General features: G+C 54.9%; 1 protein-coding gene across 1 annotated transcript; it reads left to right on the top strand.

The window, feature by feature from the left end:
* The first annotated feature begins 1,853 nt into the window (after nucleotides 1-1,853).
* On the top strand, nucleotides 1,854-17,944 carry DUSP4 (dual specificity phosphatase 4). The gene is made up of 4 exons (XM_034647597.1): nucleotides 1,854-2,693; nucleotides 11,812-11,957; nucleotides 13,031-13,250; nucleotides 13,893-17,944. Exons 1-4 carry the CDS (start codon nucleotides 2,270-2,272, stop codon nucleotides 14,276-14,278), a joined length of 1,176 nt encoding a protein of 391 aa, XP_034503488.1. The 5' UTR covers nucleotides 1,854-2,269; the 3' UTR covers nucleotides 14,279-17,944.
* The last annotated feature ends 419 nt before the right edge of the window (nucleotides 17,945-18,363 follow it).

Here is an 18,363-nt window from a genome sequence, read left to right as displayed (position 1 = left end):
GTGTGCAGTTGTGGCCCCTTCCAGAGCCTGATCGGCGTGCCTCTGGCGTAAAATTTCGTAAAAAGTCAGTGTTCAAAAATGCAGCGCTTTTTAAAGATAATTAAAATTAACAAATTGCAAAAAAAAAATCCATGAACAAAATATTAAATTCTAAATACCGACAGGATCCTCGCGGTGCCGTGCTGGGCCATTTTGTAGTCCGAGAGAAAAGGAAGATTCTCCCTACTCGACCCGGGCGTCGAGGGATTCTCGGCGCAGCGGGAGGGGAGCGCGGGGAGCAGGCCTCGGAAGTGGAGGCCCCCTCCCGAGGCCCCGTAGGGGAGTGGAAGGGGGGCCCTGCGGGCCCGGAGGTGAGAGCTCCAGGGAGCCGCTCTGCCTTCAACAAAGGCCGAGCGGAAGGTCGAGTTGGGGGCGGGAAGGACCCCGCGGGTTTGGCGGCCTTCGCTGCTGGGGTCGTGCTTCCAGGCGAGACCCGGAATGGAACACTCGACTCGGTTGCTACCAGGGCCGCGAGCGAGTCCTGCAGTTCCCCCCGCTCGGTGGTTAATTCTCGCTAACAAGATTTGGCAAGATGTCGGGCGAATAATTTTTGGCTTCTGTCGTGTACCCACCGCGGCGCGCACAAACCCCCTGCCAAAAGCGGCCCCTGGGAAATTAAATGCCTAAGTAAAACTGGGGGCGGGAGGAACGCTGCATGACCTGGAAAGAGGGATGGAATCGCCCTCAGAACTTATTAAATCCTTTACGCGTCAATTTCTCAGGCTCTAGCTTCGCACCAAATGTAGACCCCAATTGTCATTTCCTGAGAAAACAATTTACATGTATGCAAGAGGAGGTGAGGACTTTTCCAAAAGCCGAAAACGTCGGGTTTTCCCCCCACCCGGATTCAATAAACATCTTTAGGAAGCGTGGACGGGAGTGGCACCCCTGCCTTCCTCCATAGGAACAACACTCCGGCAATTAATGCCTGCCTCTGGGTCGTAAAGCAACAAACCCAACACCTCGCTGTTACGGTGCTTCGCGGCAGGAGGGGATTTCTCTTTCATCTTGTGAGCTGGGGCTTGCCCACGTTCCTCGGGAAGCTATAAAGCTGATTTAATGGCTTGAGATGAAAATCGATCACGCTAATGCATAAGCTAACGTCTGCGGAGTCGCGCTGATAAAACGACCCGCCAGGCGGAACGCACTCCTTAAGCCCGGGGCGAGGAGGTCCCCCCACCCCCGGCCGTGCCCCCTGGGCAGCGGGGCAACGGTGCCCTCTTCACTCCGGTGCGCGGGAGGAGACCTGCGAGGCTGCTAAGGGGGAAGCACGGAGGCAAAAAAACCCCACGAAACCTCCGAACAGAGCCCCGGCCCCGTTAGGCCGTCTTCCTGGCTGGCCGTTCTCCGGGCGCCGAACGCCGCATTGCCGCGGCGGGGTGGAGTGGCTGCACCACGACTACTGTCAGGAGGGTCGAGCGCCGCGGAGCCCGGGGCCGGCCGGCTGCACATCGCGCCGCCGCGCTCCATTCACAAAGTCCCGGTGCTGCCGCTCGCCTGGCGGTCGGAGGCTGCCTCCCTCTTCCTCTAGGTCTCGGTTTTATGAATGGGCCTGACGGCGAGCGCCGAGCGCCCTGTTTACTCCGCTCTTTGTGACGTTGTTCCCATGACTTGGGCGCCAGCGGCCCTCACTCCATTCACGCGCAGGGGAGGGGGCGGGGGAGGGGCCGGCGGGGCGGAGGGAGCCGGGACGGGGCGCGGAGCCGGCGCTGGGGCCGGGGGGAGGGCGCGAGGCCCGGAATGGCAAGAGGCGGGGCCTCGGGAGGTAGTAATGAATCTGCCCCCTCCCGGGGGAGCGCAGAGGAGCCTTAATACATCTATAAGCCAAAGAGGAAACTCTGGCTGGGGCAGTGCGCGGAGCTCCGGCAGTTCGTGGGGAGCGGCGGCCGGAACGGCAGCGCCGGTGGCGGCTACGGCGGGAGCAGCACAACAGGCAAAATACAATAGAGGCAACAACAGGAGGGAGCCCGTGGTCCTCTCCCGTAAACATACTCCCCTCCGCCGCCGCCTCCCCCTCGGCACCGCGCGCGGTGCTGCCTGGTGCCCGAGGCGGCTCGGACTGCTATGTAACCGCGAGACTGCGGGAGGAAGGGGACTGGGGAGTAGAGGTCCGCCTGTGGGAGGCCGTGGGGGCCAAGTTTGCGGCCACTTCTGCACTCGTTTCCCTTAGCCCCCGCCTGCCCCCTCCTGCAGCCCAGCTGTCCTTCGCCTCCTCGCGTGCCCAGCGACCATGGTGACGGTGGAGGAGCTGCGGGAGATGGACTGCAGCGTGCTCAAAAGGCTGATGAACCGGGAAGAGAACAGCGGCGGCGCGGGCGGCAGCCACGGCGCCGTGGGGCTGCTGAGCGGCGGCAAGTGCCTGCTGCTGGACTGCAGACCGTTCCTGGCGCACAGCGCGGGCTACATCCGAGGCTCGGTCAACGTGCGCTGCAACACCATCGTGCGGCGGCGGGCCAAGGGCTCTGTGAGCCTGGAGCAGATCCTGCCCGCTGAGGAGGTGCGCGCCCGCCTGCGCTCCGGCCTCTACTCCGCGGTCATCGTCTACGACGAGCGCAGTCCGCGCGCTGAGAGCCTCCGCGAAGACAGCACCGTGTCGCTGGTAGTGCAGGCGCTGCGCCGCAACGCCGAGCGCACCGACATCTGCCTGCTCAAAGGTAAACTCGGGCGCCGGGGCGCAAGCGGGAGGGTAGGTGTAGCGGGGCTTGGCGGCCTACGCCTTAGTGGGCAGGGGAAGTGCCCGGAGGGATCGGTGGCTGTGAAGATCCCAGCGCACTCCTTTGTGCGCGCCGGTGTGCATGGGTTTGCAAGGTTTTTGTGCGTTTGTGTGCAAGTGCGAGCGCCTAAAGTCCTCAGAGTCGATGAGGGTGCGTTTCAAACCTCTGTCACCTGCAAGTCGGTACTCTTTGGAGATTTTGTGTTTATTTACACTCCCTAACCGTCAGGCCTCTTAGGCGAAGTGACTCCAAGCGTTGCCCACCTATAGTCCGGGGCGTGCTCCCAGTGCCACCGTGCGGGTGGGGACAGGTCGGGCCTGTTGGTTTGGCGTGCCGGGGCCCTGCGCCGAGTCCTGAGAACCCCAGAGGTGGGGAAGAGGGTGAAGTGGGAATGGCTGGGTAAATGAAGAAGGGCAGATCGTGTTGCCGACATCGTGTGGAGCTATCTTGTCTCGTCCCCTGCTGCCCAACTCCGAGCTCCGCCTGGAAGGTGGCCAACTTCTCCCGCCTGGGGCTAGCCCCCAGCTCCGGGAGCGGGGTGTGGGGGCGCTGAGTATTCGGGGGAACGCGAGATGGGACGGTGCCCCTTCAATTCAGGCCGCGGAAAAGTACGACCTTTTGTTCCGACCCGATTCTCGACTATCTGTTGGCGGCGCGTGCTTGCTTTAAGGGGACCCTGGCGCAACTCTTCGGGGACGGGAGTTCTTGTCAAATCTGGAAGTCAGAAACCCCCAAAGGACCCCGTGCTAAGTAATCCGAGGGACAGAGCTCCGGCCGCACCTGCCTGGCCTTGTCGAGCCGTGGCCCTTGGCGGTCCTCGCGCGGGGGGGAGCGGGCAGGACCGGCTGTGGGTAGGGGCGCCCCTGCCGCGCTGCACCCCTGCCTCCCACCGCCGCATTCCGCGCATTCTTTCGCCGGTGTCCGGTCCTTGCCTCCGAACCCGTGAGGCGTTTCAGACCCTGGCCTTCAAAGAGCCGTTCCTTTCCCCGCAGGCGCACTTCGTCTCCTCCCTCCTTTCCTTTGGACCTGCTCACCCGAGAGGAAGGGAGGTGGTGGCGGGAGGAGGGGCGGAAACCTCTCCCGCCGCCCTTTCCAAAAAGCACAACACTGCTCAGTGCGGGCGAGCCGGGTTTGCCCCTGCCGAACAGCGGGGGGCTTTGTTCTCGGCAGTTGTTTCCTGGCCATTTGACCTGTCAGCTGCTGGGGAAATGCTGCTATTGACCTTTGGTTGAACTACTAAGGCGATTTTGCTGATTTTTCTTTTTCCATGAGGGCTGCCTTTTGCACCTCTGATGGAGCCTAATCCTCCTCTCTTCTCCCCAAAGCGCTTTAAGGGAAAGTGCCGGGAAGGGGTCGCACCGGAAGGACCGGCGCTGATCCCGGCGGGCCGGGCGCCCGGGACCCGGCGGCCTCGCCTCGCTGGTGGCCGAGCAGTGCCCGGGAGCCCCCGGCGGACGCACGTCCAGTTTCCTCCCGCGCCGGTGTGGGGCGCGAGGCTGGCGAGCACGCCTGCCCTCCCCTACCCAGTGCTGGCGTTCGTGGCAACGCGGAGAAAAATTTCTCCGGGGCGACCGCCCCCTCGAGTGGCACGGGCTGGCCGGGGTGTTCTCGGTGCCGCGCTACCCTGGACTCCCCCTCCTGATTTAGAGCCCAAGCCCGCGCCTTCCTTCGCGGGCCTCTGAAGCCAGGGCCCTTCTGGACGTCGTGCAGACCCACGTGGAATCGGTGCATTTTGTTTTGTTTCTCTTCCTGGAAGAAGTCCAGGGGGGATCGCCCTAGAGCAGCAGCGCCGGGACCTTGGCCCCTGGGCTTCTTCCGGGCGCGAAGACACCTAGCCCCCGGGAGGAAGTCGTACTTTTAAGGTTTCCTCCTCCGGGTCGTGGCACCCCCCTGGTCCCGCGGGGAGAGCCCATTGCCAGATCTGTCCCGAGAGCTGCCCCGCGGACTCGCCTATAGGCGCGAGGCTCATGCTCGGGGTCAGACAGGAGCCTCTGCGTAAAATGACAGCCCCTAGTAGGACAGGAGCCTCCGGGTAAAATGACAGCCCCTTGGCCGTTGACGAGGTCCCTGGCCAAAGGAAAAGTGTTGTATGGGCTCTTTCCTCCCGAGGCCTGCACTGTTTCCTGGGGTCTGACCCGCTGTGGCAAGAGGGCGACGCTAGGCTTCTCCTAAGTCCACATCCTCGAGCGTCTAGGCCTGGGTGGCAGGTAGAACTAATGCCTCTGCAGGAACAGGCCCGGGCAGTAGCCAGGAAAGGTTCAGCTGTGTTTTCTAGGCTAAAGGAACCTGCCTTTGGGAGCAGCCCTCTAAAATTCAGAGGGGTGGGTGGTGGTGATTGGTGGTGGTGGTGGTGAGGGGGGCCTAGTTATGTAGTGAAGACAGGACGTCTGCCAGGTTAACAGGGCCGTATTCTATGTAACCTAGCTGCTTCTCATGCCTGTGCTGAGGAGAGGAAGTCTCAGCACCGTTCCTCTTCCTCCTCTTGGCTCTCTAATGAAAAGGCATCCCTAGTGAGGCCAGGAAGACCTGGGAAGTGTCTGCTCGCACAGGGCTGGGAGAGGAAAGCATGCCTTCTGAGTTCTGGCAGGGAAAATGCAGGCTCCTGGGAGGGCCCCCTGGGGGCAGGGACCGAAAGGGAAACACGGGGGAAGGAGGGAGGAAAAGCCCCTGAGATTATCTTTAGTAAATGCCCGAATGGGTTAGGGCTTGGCTGATTCGGTTCCCATTCGAGTTGCTCGTTTTAATTTTCATATAATGGGACTTTGTGTAGGTCTCATTTCACACGTGGTTGTGAACGTGGAGTAAACGTGGTCAGACATTAAGACCCCCAAGTGTTGGTCTCTGCCAATCTGCGGGAACAGAAACGCAGCAGAATATTTTCAGAAGTTATATTATCCTTCGCAGCCAAAGGCTAATTCTACCAACCAGTGGTGTTTAAAAATCAGGTTTCTATTTCTGCCGCTTGGAAGGGCAGTGGTTACTCATGGAGGTGGTTAACTAATACCGCGTGCAAGAATTCACGGTTAAGAGTAAATGTTATTTAATATCAATAAAATGCTGCCTAGCCTGTACATTTCCTAATATTACCCAAGTTTTGCTAAGAGCAGTCACTTAAATCACTACATTTTCTGGTCTTTTTGCTAGTAAAAGATTCCCATTGGCGTAAACCTTTTCTTTTCTTTTCTTTTCTTTCTTTTCTTTTCTTTTCTTTTCTTTTCTTTTCTTTTTTCTTTTTTTTCTTTTCTCTTTTCTTTTCTTTTCTTTTCTTTTCTTTTCTTTCCTTTCCTTTCCTTTCCTTTCCTTTCCTTTCCTTTCCTTTCTTTTCCTTCCTTCCTTCCTTCCTTCCTTCCTTCTTTCTTTATCCTCTAAGTTTAATTTAAAATCCTGTAAGGCATTTTTGGGGAAAGTTTAGAAATTTCAGCTTTTCAGATTTTATTACAGTACACATCTCCTTTGAAGTCCCTTTCTCTTTCCTTCGTAAATCCTCGGATTGGGGTTTTAGACCCTGGTCATTAGAGAAAGACAGAAAGAGCATTTTCTTACTCTAATAGAAGTCATTCTTTGCCTCTCATACTTCTCAAAGAAGTCAGTCTTATGCAGGAGATTTTTAGGTATAAAAATACTATTTTACTTTTCTCCTGTCTAAAATTCATCTCAGCTCATGACTTTTGTCTGTTTTTATTTGAGTTCTAATTTAAAAGTTGTCCTGGCACTGTTTTGAGAAAGGATGATCAATGAGATAGTCTAGCTTCTTCCTCCAGGTTGGAACTCACATATGGTTTAGTCCTAAGGCCTGACCATACAGATGACCTGACACTTTTCTGTTGGAAACAGCCAGCAAGGCCAGTGAGGGAGTGGGGAGCGCTCAGCCGGCAGCCCTGCTAACTGTGGTGACTGTCTTGTCTCTCCCTGTCCCCAGTTGCCCAGCCTCGCCCTCCAGGTCAGTGGCATCAAACAGAAAACCCTGGGAGGGGGTATGAGGTTGCACACCTCCTCCACCCAGAAAAATGGATTAGCATTTCTTCTTACAAACATGACTGAAAGCCTGTGACAGCCAAGGCTTGAGAGCATCAGAATGACACAAAATGGTAGGCCTTAAAGATAATCTCTAACTTCCATTGCAGTTCGTTAAAGAATGACAACGAATGAAGCAAACTCACTGGTTTTTTCCATCATCTGAACTGGATGCTTCCAAGGGATAAAAACAACTAAAGACAGGGTGTAGATACCAATTGAAAGTGAAAACCTGATCATTACTAAGCCTGTCACAGTTCCCTTGGGCTTGTTCTCGGGCTCACAGGGGAGGGGGGCTACACGGGACTGAGGGAGGGTGGGTTTTTTTATTTTAAGATTTTATTTGAGAGAGAGAACGAGCCAGGGAGAGGGTCAGAGGGAGAGGGAGAAGCAGACTCCCAGCCAGGACCCCGGGATCATGACCTGAGCTGAAGGCGGACGCTTCACCGACTGAGCCACCCAGGCGCCCCAAGGGTGGCCTACTTAAGGAGCCCAGAAATTCCTTTAAAAAATCAGAACATCTGAAACCAGATAGCCAGTTTCCTCACTGGGAGGCATTGCCGCCTGACAAAGGCAGTTGGACAGGAAGAAAAGTCCGCTCTCCAACGGAAGCCCGTGGAAGCCCGCTTGCTGAGTGGAGCAGACAGCCCAGAAGTTCTGGGAGGGACCGCAACCCAGACCCGGCCCCAGACTGGCAGTAGGTGGCAGCCAGCTGGCGCAGGACGCACAGGTCTGTGCCTGGGGTCCCCGCGGGAGAAGCTCACCCAGGTAACTTGTCAGGACTGCGCAGGGCTTACACGGGTGCCTGCTGAGGTAGCACCCACGTCAAGGGAAGTCCTCACAGCCACATGACCCCGGCTTCCTTGCGGGGTAGCGTCGGCCTTGTGTTGATACGCTGTGCCAGGAGAACAAGCCCCTGTCTGTGAGCCCTGTCTGTGAATGGGTGACATTCTGAGCATTGAGAGGGTAACTGAGAGAGCGACAGCCGTATTAAGATCCATGACCATTGTCACCACCAAACGACTGGCTTTCCCCATCACAGACCCCACGAAGGGTCCGATTGTGGTGATCCGATCAGCACTACGTCAGCCTACCTTTTCTAGAACACTTTCCTGCATACTGTCCCAGCCCTGCATGGACTCGTGGCCAGTGGGTGGTCCTTTGCAGTAAGCTGTGACAGTTGCCTTGCTGTGCGAGTGTGAGAAAAAGAGTGTGGAGCTCAGCTAGGAGAGGAGTTATTCCTCAAGAAAATTGGCGGGGTGGGGTGGGGAGGAATTATGTTCCTTTTCTTCCCTCTAGCCTCTTAAGTTTCAAAATGAAGATGAGAAAAGGAGAGCTTTAAGACTAGAAAGTCTATTATTAAGAACATGGGAAAAATGGGTCAAAATTAGTCAGAATATCTGTTATGGAATTACATTCTGTTGGACACAGACAGAACAGGTGGAAAGTCATGGTGTACGCGTCATGAAATTCAGCAGCTCGGCAAGCAGGTCCTAGAGACACCTGCTGTCCGTAGTTTGCAAATAAAGTTCGTGGCGTTTAGGACCACAGAGTATTGGCACTTAAAGATGATACAGTCTAAAATCCTGACATCGTGACCTTGTAGGGATATAGTCACACCTGAAACCAGAGTTCCATGAAATTATATACCCTCTTTAAACGGAATGCATTTCCAGAGGCTTCTATTCTGTTATATCCCATTTGCTGGTCAAGACTTCCAAGTGACAACCTGTAGTTTGAAAAGCCCTGGAAAGAAGCAGAGTTTGGTGAAATGTCAGGAGTGTCCTGTTCAGATCCTTTCTGTTTTTGCATGAAAATTCTGTGTCTTCAATGGGGTGAAACCAGCAGGCTGTGCGTCCCCCAAGAGAAGGACCACCAGGAAGGCAGAGATGGGCACACAGCAGGGTGGGCTCCTGATGGCCAGACTAGCAGATGGCTTTGAGGCCAGTGGGCTGAACGCTGGCCCTGCCCTTACTTGAGGGGGCCCTGAACCTCAGTTTCCTCTTTTGTAACATCAGGGCCAGTCACCTCAAGGGCTGCTGGTTGGACCCATGTTTGGAAAGAGCCTGGCACACAGTGAGTATTTCCCCTTAGTAACAGTGGCTGTCATTTTAACTAACATGGCGCTGATGGCCGTAGAGGATGGAGGCTCTTGTGGGGTGTGGGTGTGAGTGGTTTCCTAACTTGCAGGCTTCTGCCGCTACCACCCTGCCTGCATGCTCTTGGCCCGTCATTGCGTGTTCTACTCATCTGACACGTCCTGGCCCAGTGCAGCTCATCGGCCTGCAAGAAGGACCTCCTTTGATGCTGTTCCTTGTAATGGATCCTCCAAAGCTAGGGACAGCTCAGGAGGGAAAAACCCTCTCATTGCCGCCCCTGGCCTGGGTTGCTCCAGTCCCTTGGGCTAATCTCTTCTTCACTCGATTCCTTTCCGCGTGTTCTTTAAAGATCTGCCAGAGGGAACTGACTTCAGTCGTAATGTTTCTGCTCCATTCTAATGCTGTCTTCTCGCACCCTCTCTGTCGTGTTAGGAGAGGTCTGGGGGCTGTGGGGGCGGGGGATGACAAATGGCCCCCCTCGAGCCTGGTCTGGACCCGGGTCACCTCTGTCCTGCCCAGTTGGCTGTCTGCCCCCTGCCCACCACGGCCCCGGCGCCCTCTGCTTACGGCTCTGCTGTGCTGTCTGCCGGCTGGGCTGAGCCACCCAGAGGCAGTGAATGGCCCCGATGGGGAAAGGTCCTGGACAGTGCAATGCCTGCCTTTCTGTCCAATGACCGGATCTCAGGACTGTGAGTGGAAAAAATTCAGTAAAGGCCGGGAGGAGAAGGCTGCCCAAAGTCTGAACGTTGCCAGTAATGCTGGGTCCCCTTGTAGGTGCCAAAAAAGGAAGGCTTCATTATGTGTCTCCCCGAGGCCAGGCGCAGGGCCCCGGCTGTTCCAAGTGGTCCTCGAGGGACACTGCCAGGCCCCGAGGGTTCATCACATTTTACAGATGAGGGACAGGCTCAGAGAGGTTCCATGATAGCCCTAGGCCGCACAGCTGATGATTGACTGGGGTAGGGTGCAACCCAGACCTGCGAGTCTGAGGGCGTGTCAGCCTGGTTCCCTGCCCTGTACCTTCTCCTCAATGGGAAGAACACTGTGTCAATCACTCAGAGGCCCCCACCACTTCCGGTGCCCGGGGCAGGGGGGTGGGGGTGGGGGTGGCGCGGGATGCTGCTCCTCTGTGACTTTGCCCCCGGGTCCTGGTCCCCCTAAGACTCCCCCACTCACTTGCCTGTGGGTACTGCCTGTCTAGGTGATGGGCTTATGGAGGGCACCGCCCAGGCCTTACGTTTCTTTGAAAAAAAAAAATGTATTTGAATAGCTCAAATCATGTCATATAAACACAGAGATTTACTTAAAAATCTTCAAATTCTGTAGAAATGTATAGAGTAACAAGTAATGGCTTTGTATATAAGTGTTCACCAACGGTGTGTCGATTGATCCGTTTCCCCTTCCACCCTTCCAAGGGGAACACAGAATGAGGTTTCCGGAGTCCTGTCTTACAGACATTTGCTGGCTCTTCCCCCATCCTCCCTTCATTGCATTTGGGGCAGCTATGTTTGTAGCCTTCCAGGAAAAAGGGGTGCTAGTGGCCGGAGGTGTGCCCCTGTGCTGAGATGACCGGGAAGGCCACCAACACGCCTGAAACCGCCAGTTCTGGTCTTTCGAGCGGGTTTTCCATCCGGGGAGGCTGGGAATTGTGGCTCAGCAGGAACCAGGCCGGTGACCAGGGAGCTAGCCATTCCATCCCGAGGGAGGGATTGGAGGGGAGTACGGAAGACTGGGGCTCAGAGGAAAAAATGTACACCGTGTTTCTGTAAGCCTCATGATAGAGCGAAGAATCATTTCCCTTCCTCAGCAAAGCAGTATTTTGTAGGGGCAGGCGAGCGGGATTTGGGCGAGTCACTGACTAACCATCACACGTCTGCACGATAGACGGTTCCCACGGATGGACTAAGGGCACACTGGCCCCACACCGCTCACACACAGACATTGAGCTGTGCCAGCCACCTACGTGACTGTCGGGTGAGCGGGTCTGTGAGAGTGGTTGGTCCACAACCTGCAGTTTCTGTTGGATTAATTCATGATCCACTGTGGGTCCTACAGAAACTGCAAAATCAAAATACAAGCAGGGCCAAATGTGGACAGTAGATGCTAAGTTACTCACCAAGCCACGTGCCGGAGCTCCCAAGTGAATCAGAGACTGGCCAGGCTTTTCTGTCCTCGTGGTGTCGCCCGGCATCGCTGCCCACCCCCAGCCAGCCTGCGCTCCCCTGCCCGGGACTAACCCGATTCCAGAGAAGTTGGCTGTTTATTCTGAAAAGACCTCCCTTCCCCGGAAGACGATCCCACAGATAACCATTCCAGAGCTTAGCGGCTCTCAGGGCAGGAAATCCTGCCTAGCCCCAAACCTGTATGGAGCAAGAGGGATTTCTATTTAAGCCCGTTTCCTCTTATTTTGGCCCCTTGTTGATGGAACAGCTGTTCGTGAGGCCGGGCGATTGGCATCTGTTCTGTTGCTGAGATCCAGAAGGGCTGGTGCCAGGGTAATTTTTTTTTTCCTTCTCTCTCACATTCGAGAACCTCTCCAAAGGAAGGGCTGGAGTTGGGGGATGACAGACATCTCTGTAGGTCCCAGGGCCCGGCACCAGGCTCCGTCTGTGTTCACGGAAACCCACAGTGGCCATCCTGTCTCCCATGCTTTATCATCCCGGGACCTCAGGAGCTGCTGTGGAAGGTCCCTTCGGCATACTGCCCCTGCACGGCCTCCTTTCTGTGTCTGCATCCCAAACCAAAGTCTTGTTCCTAAAACTTGCCTTCCAGATGAAGGCTCCGTAGCCATTATCTCTGGGCCTACAGCGCCACCTGGTGGCCAGTGTAGATCCAGCCAGCCCCAGCTCCGTAGCCGTTCTCCTCAGTCTAGGGGTACGATACAAGTCCTTTCTGGTTTTCTGCTGCCTTAGTGACCCTATTAACCCGAACCTGTTTCTCTTTTACAGGTGGCTATGAGAGGTTTTCCTCCGAGTACCCAGAATTCTGTTCCAAAACCAAGGCCCTGGCAGCCCTCCCACCTGCTCTGCCCCCCAGCACTGCGGAATCTCTGGACGTAGGCTGCAGCTCCTGTGGAACCCCACTGCACGACCAGGTAGACTCGGGGCCCAGAGCCCGGGAGCAAGCGGCAACGTGGGGGCCAGGGGGCTTATTTTCAGGTCTCTAATTTTCAGGGGTTTGGGATGCAGTGCCTTAGTTTGGGGAGAACATAGTGAGCCCTCAGTATTGGGGTGGGGTGTGAGGGAGGGTCCATTTGATCCTTGGAATTCTTCCCCTTCCCTCTTACTAGGCTCACTCTGAAAAATACAAAGACATAACTTTCTGACTTAGCCTCGGCAGTTAGGTGCAGACAGGTGAGGACCGATAAACCGGAAGTGTGTGACCTGCTATGTAGAAAGCTGAAAGAGCACCCCTCTTTGAAGGCGTGGCCCAGGGACCTGAGGCCACCCCCTCCGTGTACAACCCACTGTAAATGCCAAGTGGACATACATGGTCAGCCAACTCCCCTAAGAAAACCAGCTTAAGCTGCTGTATTCCTTACAAGCCGACTCCTTCTAGCCCTTTCATTTAGATGGAGAGGGAGTGAATTTATGGGGTCCAGCAGCTCTGTTTCCCAAATCCCAGATCCTAGATCATCTGAGTTGATGTGACTCAGAAAATGTCATGAATTTAAGCCAACGTCACCTCCTATTGCCAGGACCCCTCCTCTTGTCTGTGAGGCTGACACAGCACCTGTTTTTAATGTGCCAAGTGAAGATGTACCTACCAAGGAAGTCCCCACGGCCACACACCAGATAGCTTGGCCAACAGTAGGTGTAAAGGAATGTCGCAAATGGTGCGGCAAGGCCAGCGTGGTGCCTGCCGCTTCATGTATCAAGGCGAAGGTGGGCCGCTTGAACCGCTGGGTGGGGCCCGCCAGGCTTTACTGTCCCGCCCTCTCTGCTCCCAGTAGGGAGGAGGGGAAAGGCTGGAGAAGCCACCAGGCCTGTCATTCCACCGGGATCCCCCTCAGGAGAAGGGGAAAGCTGGGAGGGCTGTGTTCCCAGGCGTTCTCCCTTGGGCTTGTGAAAGCCCACCTCGGACAGGTTCCCTAACCCCATCCTCCCTTTTCCTGGGTGCCTTACACTCACCGTGTCCGGGGGCCTTTGCTTTCCCTTTCTGGTGCAGGGGGGTCCCGTGGAGATCCTTCCCTTCCTCTACCTTGGCAGTGCTTACCACGCCGCCCGGAGGGACATGCTGGACACCCTGGGGATCACGGCCCTGCTGAACGTCTCCTCTGACTGCCCAAACCACTTTGAAGGACACTATCAGTACAAGTGCATCCCGGTGGAAGACAACCACAAGGCGGACATCAGCTCCTGGTTCATGGAGGCCATCGAGTACATCGGTAGGTTGGCGCTGTGGCGGATGCCAAGGGCGGGAGGATGGGAGGGAACCATGAGTCCTCGCCGTTGAAGGATGGACTTAGGGGGCGCTGTGTCCAGCGTACCCATTTCCCCTCTGCCTCTAAGGGAGGCTGGCCGCCTGGATGTTGTGTTGGGGTCAGATAGGAAGATCGACTCCCACTCCCGTGCTGTTAGCCTATCCCGCCAATAACGTTCTCCTCGCACGCGTCCAGATGTCTCTATGATAAGCCTTTGGGGATGGGGAGGAAGAAAAATAAAGCGAGAGTTGGGACATTGTTTTTGTTTCTGCAAATGGAAATCCTTGAAGGTATGTTGGGATTTAAGCGGCTTTTGAACACGGGTTTTTCCCAAGCTTAGTACATTTATTTGGTAAAGTCTCAAAAATAGCCTGGATGGGTGGAATCCTAGAGTCCCCTGCAGTTGGGCTTCTCCCCTCCCCCTCCTCAGCTAGGAATGTTATTCCCTGAGTGGGAGTGCCCCTCTCCAACCGTCCACAGACAACCCCTGCACCCCTGCCCCCCACCCTCCCGCACTGTCCCGGCGGGGCTGGCTGCCTGCACCTGCCGCCTGGCCACCGCGGGGGGCCGCGCAGAGCACTAACGGCGCCGCGCTCTCTGCCCCAGATGCGGTGAAGGACTGCCGCGGCCGGGTGCTGGTGCACTGCCAGGCGGGCATCTCGCGCTCGGCCACCATCTGCCTGGCCTACCTGATGATGAAGAAGCGGGTGAGGCTGGAGGAGGCCTTCGAGTTCGTCAAGCAGCGGCGGAGCATCATCTCGCCCAACTTCAGCTTCATGGGGCAGCTGCTGCAGTTCGAGTCGCAGGTGCTGGCCACGTCCTGTGCCGCCGAGGCCGCCAGCCCCTCCGGGCCGCTGCGGGAGCGCGGCAAGGCCACGCCCACCCCCACGTCGCAGTTTGTCTTCAGCTTCCCGGTGTCGGTGGGCGTGCACGCGGCCCCCAGCAGCCTGCCCTACCTGCACAGCCCCATCACCACCTCCCCGAGCTGCTAGGGCCGCGGGGAGCCCCGCCCCGGACCCTGCCGCCGCCGCAGGCTCCCTGCGGGGTGGGGCTCGCGGGGACTGAGGGCGCGGGAGCCGGCGACCGGGCTCCCCCCACCCCTCCTCCGGGCCGGCTGGAATGGCAATAAGGACTGCGAACACACCTTAGGCGCAAACAGAACACTCCAACCTAGAGCAATAACGGCTGCCTCCGCGGGCAGGGAAGACTTCGGTTTGGTTGTGTGTCCGTGTTACTTTTCAGATAGGAATTTCTTACCTCATTTTTTTAAGCAGTAAGGCTTGGAGTTATGAAACCCACAGATCCTGGCAAATGTGCCCGCCCAGTTTTATTAAGGGGGGCGCGGGGGGAAGGGACAAAAAGAAAACAAGTTTGCCGGAAGTGCCTGGTTCTGTGTGCTTCCTTCTTTTCTTTTGTTCTTGTAACAGGTTTTGGTTTTGTTTTTTTAAGAAATCTTCCAGGATGTGGTTTTCCTTTCGAAATCACCGACAGGTGGATAATGATGCTTAATAATAAATAAAGGTATTTATTAAGAATTTCCTCAGCGTATGCAAGTGCAAGGAGCCCAGTGAGGGTGCATTTAGGACACATGTATGTCCGCGCCCCGCCGCGGAGCCTGAGGGCCTGCAAAGGTCCAGGCCGCTAGGAGCTGCGCGGTATCTCCCAGGTACGGACCGGGTAGCATGAGGGTCAGCTCGCACTGGTTGCGACCAAGAAGTAAGCAGGCTGGGGGGGCAGGAGGAGGAAAGGAAGGACTACTTTCTGATTCCTTTTGAAGCTGGTTCCTGGGCACAGGGAACGCGAAAGCGGCTCTAGGTCCCCGCGATAGTAACCTTTTCTTAGGATCAGTAATTCGTTCGGCGGCGGGATTGGCATCTCTCCCCTGAAGTGATTTCTCACAGATCTGCTGGAAGACTTGTCTATCATCTGTGATAAATGCCGCATCGTTAAAGGTGCTCCTGGAATATTGGGTGCCATTGAGATTGTCTTACGTGGGAGTCCTACAGTTGGGTGCCGTTGAGATTGCCTTACGTGGAGCGAGGCCCTTGGGGCGAGCAGCTAACTAGAGATGGACCTGGCGTGAAGGGATGGGAAGCACCATCTCTTCTCTTCTGCATAGATCTGCGGTTTTCATTTTAGAGGGTTTGCCTTTTTGGAGGGCAGTAGAGCAACAAGTTCTTGGCTTCTTAAAATTCCAGGTTTAGGTAACTCATTTTTCCAGGCCCTTATTTGAATAGGAAGAGGGGAGTGAACACCATGTTTGAGGTCTAGAATGGAAGAGGGCATGAGTAAAGGAGCTGGCTAGACCCTCCGCTTGGGAGCTGGCTGCTCGGCTTCTATCCTGGGCACTGTGGGCACGCAGGTGCCATTTTGGAATCCTTTCTTGGGCTAATGCCATTTTAAGGGGCCTCTCCAAATGGAGATAAGGCTTTTGGAGGGAGAAGGATGTTTTCTGTGGGTTGGGCTTGGGGGGAGGGAGGAGGGAAGCTACATGTGACTTCATTTGTCGTAGTGTGGAACCGTGTTGTTACGGAGTGCCAGCTCACAGGTGTTTGCAAGCTTGTCTAGAAATGAGAGCATGTTTGGTCTTTGGTTTTTTTTGTTTGGTCGGTTTTGGTTTTCTTTTTAGCCCCTTGTGAGTCTCGATCTAAATGAACGTTCTTGCTCATCCATAAATAACTTCAAGCCTCAGTGTCAGAATAGCATTGGAATTCTCTTTTCTCCTGGCATCCCAGACAGGACCAGGTTCATAACATTTCCTTCCATAAACATGAACCTGCGTTGGCCTCACTCACCCTGCCTTTGTCAAGCCCTGTCTTTGGGGGAGGCCAGAGTTCCCGCTTCCCTGTTTTTTGAAAAGCCAGAGGCTCCCTCCGTCCCTGGGAGCTGCTTGGCTGAATAGGTAGGGGTGAGGTGAGGGGTTGGGGTCCTTGGACAATGGACTTATTTAGAGATGGCATAGTTGGCTGTTCCCACTTTTTCCTTGATTCCTGGAACTTGCTCTGTGTTTTGTGATGAGTGAGGTCCAGTGAGTTCTGCAGCTTTGAGAGCTATGGATTCCAACAGCCAATAGACCTGGGGGGTGGGGCAGCCTGTGGCAGGGGAGGGAAAGTCACCTGGAACAGACTCACTTTCTATAGAACCAGTGTACATTTGCCAAAACCTACGTATCGTGCTTTCCCGGACTGGATTCCAACCACACGGACAGTTGGAGCTTGGGACCAGCCCCAGACATATCTTTCCCCCTGCTTTCCAATTCAAGTCTTCTGTCACCATGTCAAATTGTTATTTATAAAGCCATTTTCTTTGTACTTAATAACAGGCTGAGTCCCAGAACTCTGGGAGATAAAATAGGAAATTGGCTTGATCAGAAAAGGGGATTTTTTTTTTTTGGTCATAATTCTGCCATCAAGAAGCCTCTTTGATGACTCGAAATAACTCTATAATGAAGACACCACCACAGGGTCAGCTCAAATGGCCAGGTGGATTTCAATTGGCATCTCTCCCATGAAGTGATTTCTGGTGATGCAAAATTTCTGTAATGGCCAGAAAACCTTGCCACTTTCACTGATCTGTCAACAGTGCTGTTGGCTACCTTGGATCTCTAGCGACCAAGGGATGCGGTCGGCTCCCTCCTGGAATCTTGTGTTGACCCAAGGTTGTTTATGGAGCACTAAGGGTAACGGACTTGACTTTCCCATGGAGAAGTATTAGGCTGAAGCCGTTTTGCTCAGGTGCTCAATCCAGCTGGATTCCAGAGTTTTCGACAAGGTTGGGAAGCCATGAGAAAATTTTTACAAATCTGCAGGAAAGTGGACAGAAAGGAGGTAGGATGGTCGATTCGGGTGGGAGTTGGCCACCGAGCCCGGAGTATTAAAGCAGTGGTTCACCTTGGCTGTCCATTGACATCAACTAGGGAGTTTTGAAAACCTTGCTACCAGGCTATCCCAGAGCAATTAAACCAGGATTTCTGGAGCTGGAACCCAGGCGTCTGTATGTTTCAAAGCTCCCCAGGTGCTTTCCACATGCGGCCAAGGTGGGGGAAACCGCCTTGCTTTCTGGAGGGCAAGGTGCTGTTGGAGGCGGGTCTTAATGACACAGAACTAGCTGGTCTCTCAGAAACCACAGCCAGGGGTTTGTCACTGTCTCGGCAGGTTCCTGCTGCCAGTTCCAGCCCTGCGGAGGGACAAGATGGGTTCTCTCAGGAGCTCAAGGAGCATGCGACCTCCTGAACGGGGCACCTTTCATGCTCCTTGAAGGGCAGCTGATCTGTGGAACATTGTTAGGCACCTGAATACAGTGTCTGGATGTTGGGGTTTTTGCTTAAATGTTCCTTGTCTAGCAAGAAAGATATGGGGAGTTTCACCTCTTAAAAGTACCCCCGTCCCCCAGGAGCACCCTGCCCGTCCTTAGAGCTTATGAGTCATATGAGGAAGAGGCTTCTTCAAGACAGAGCAATGCAATACTTGTAACTTTTGTAAATAGTCGCATCTTTCAGAGTGATGTCATTTCTACGTTTGATATGCTCGTATTTCTGTAGGATGTATATAGTTTAGGGGATTTTTTGGTTTGGTTTTGTTTTTTAGAGGAATCGACATGTCTTTTTATTTATTGCTTGAAAAAGATCATTTGAAGAAAAATAAATACGTTTTCAACCATGTCTGGCCTGGTTTATCCTTTCCTTGAAAACTCCACTGCTGTGATGACTTGGAAAGGAACAAAAGAAGGTCCGGGGCATTGGATAATCCTGTGAACTTCGTGACAGAGACGGTAAGATGATAGACCGGCTGATAAAATCAGCAGGCCCATTTTTGTTCCTGACCACCACCCAAGGACAGTGACAGGAGCAGGCTGACCTACATCTCTAAGAACCTGGTTTCTCCAGGAAGAGCCTCCCGTGGAAAGAAAGACTTGAGCAAGAAGAGACAGGGAGTGTCCTTTATCTGATCTACTTTGGGCCAGGCACAGGACCGAGTGACAAAGATGGCTTCGTGGTGGGAGAGGTCAAACAGCCTAAGCAGGAAGTGATTAGGGCTATAGTAGGAGAATATATAAGGTGTTACCCCCGCTGGGACAC

The sequence above is a fragment of the Ailuropoda melanoleuca genome, chromosome 18 (genome assembly GCF_002007445.2).
Source record: "Ailuropoda melanoleuca isolate Jingjing chromosome 18, ASM200744v2, whole genome shotgun sequence".
In the NCBI taxonomy this organism is placed as follows: Eukaryota; Metazoa; Chordata; class Mammalia; order Carnivora; family Ursidae; genus Ailuropoda; species Ailuropoda melanoleuca.
Note: the sequence above shows the minus strand (reverse complement) of the source record. Positions and strands in the feature narration are given on the sequence as shown.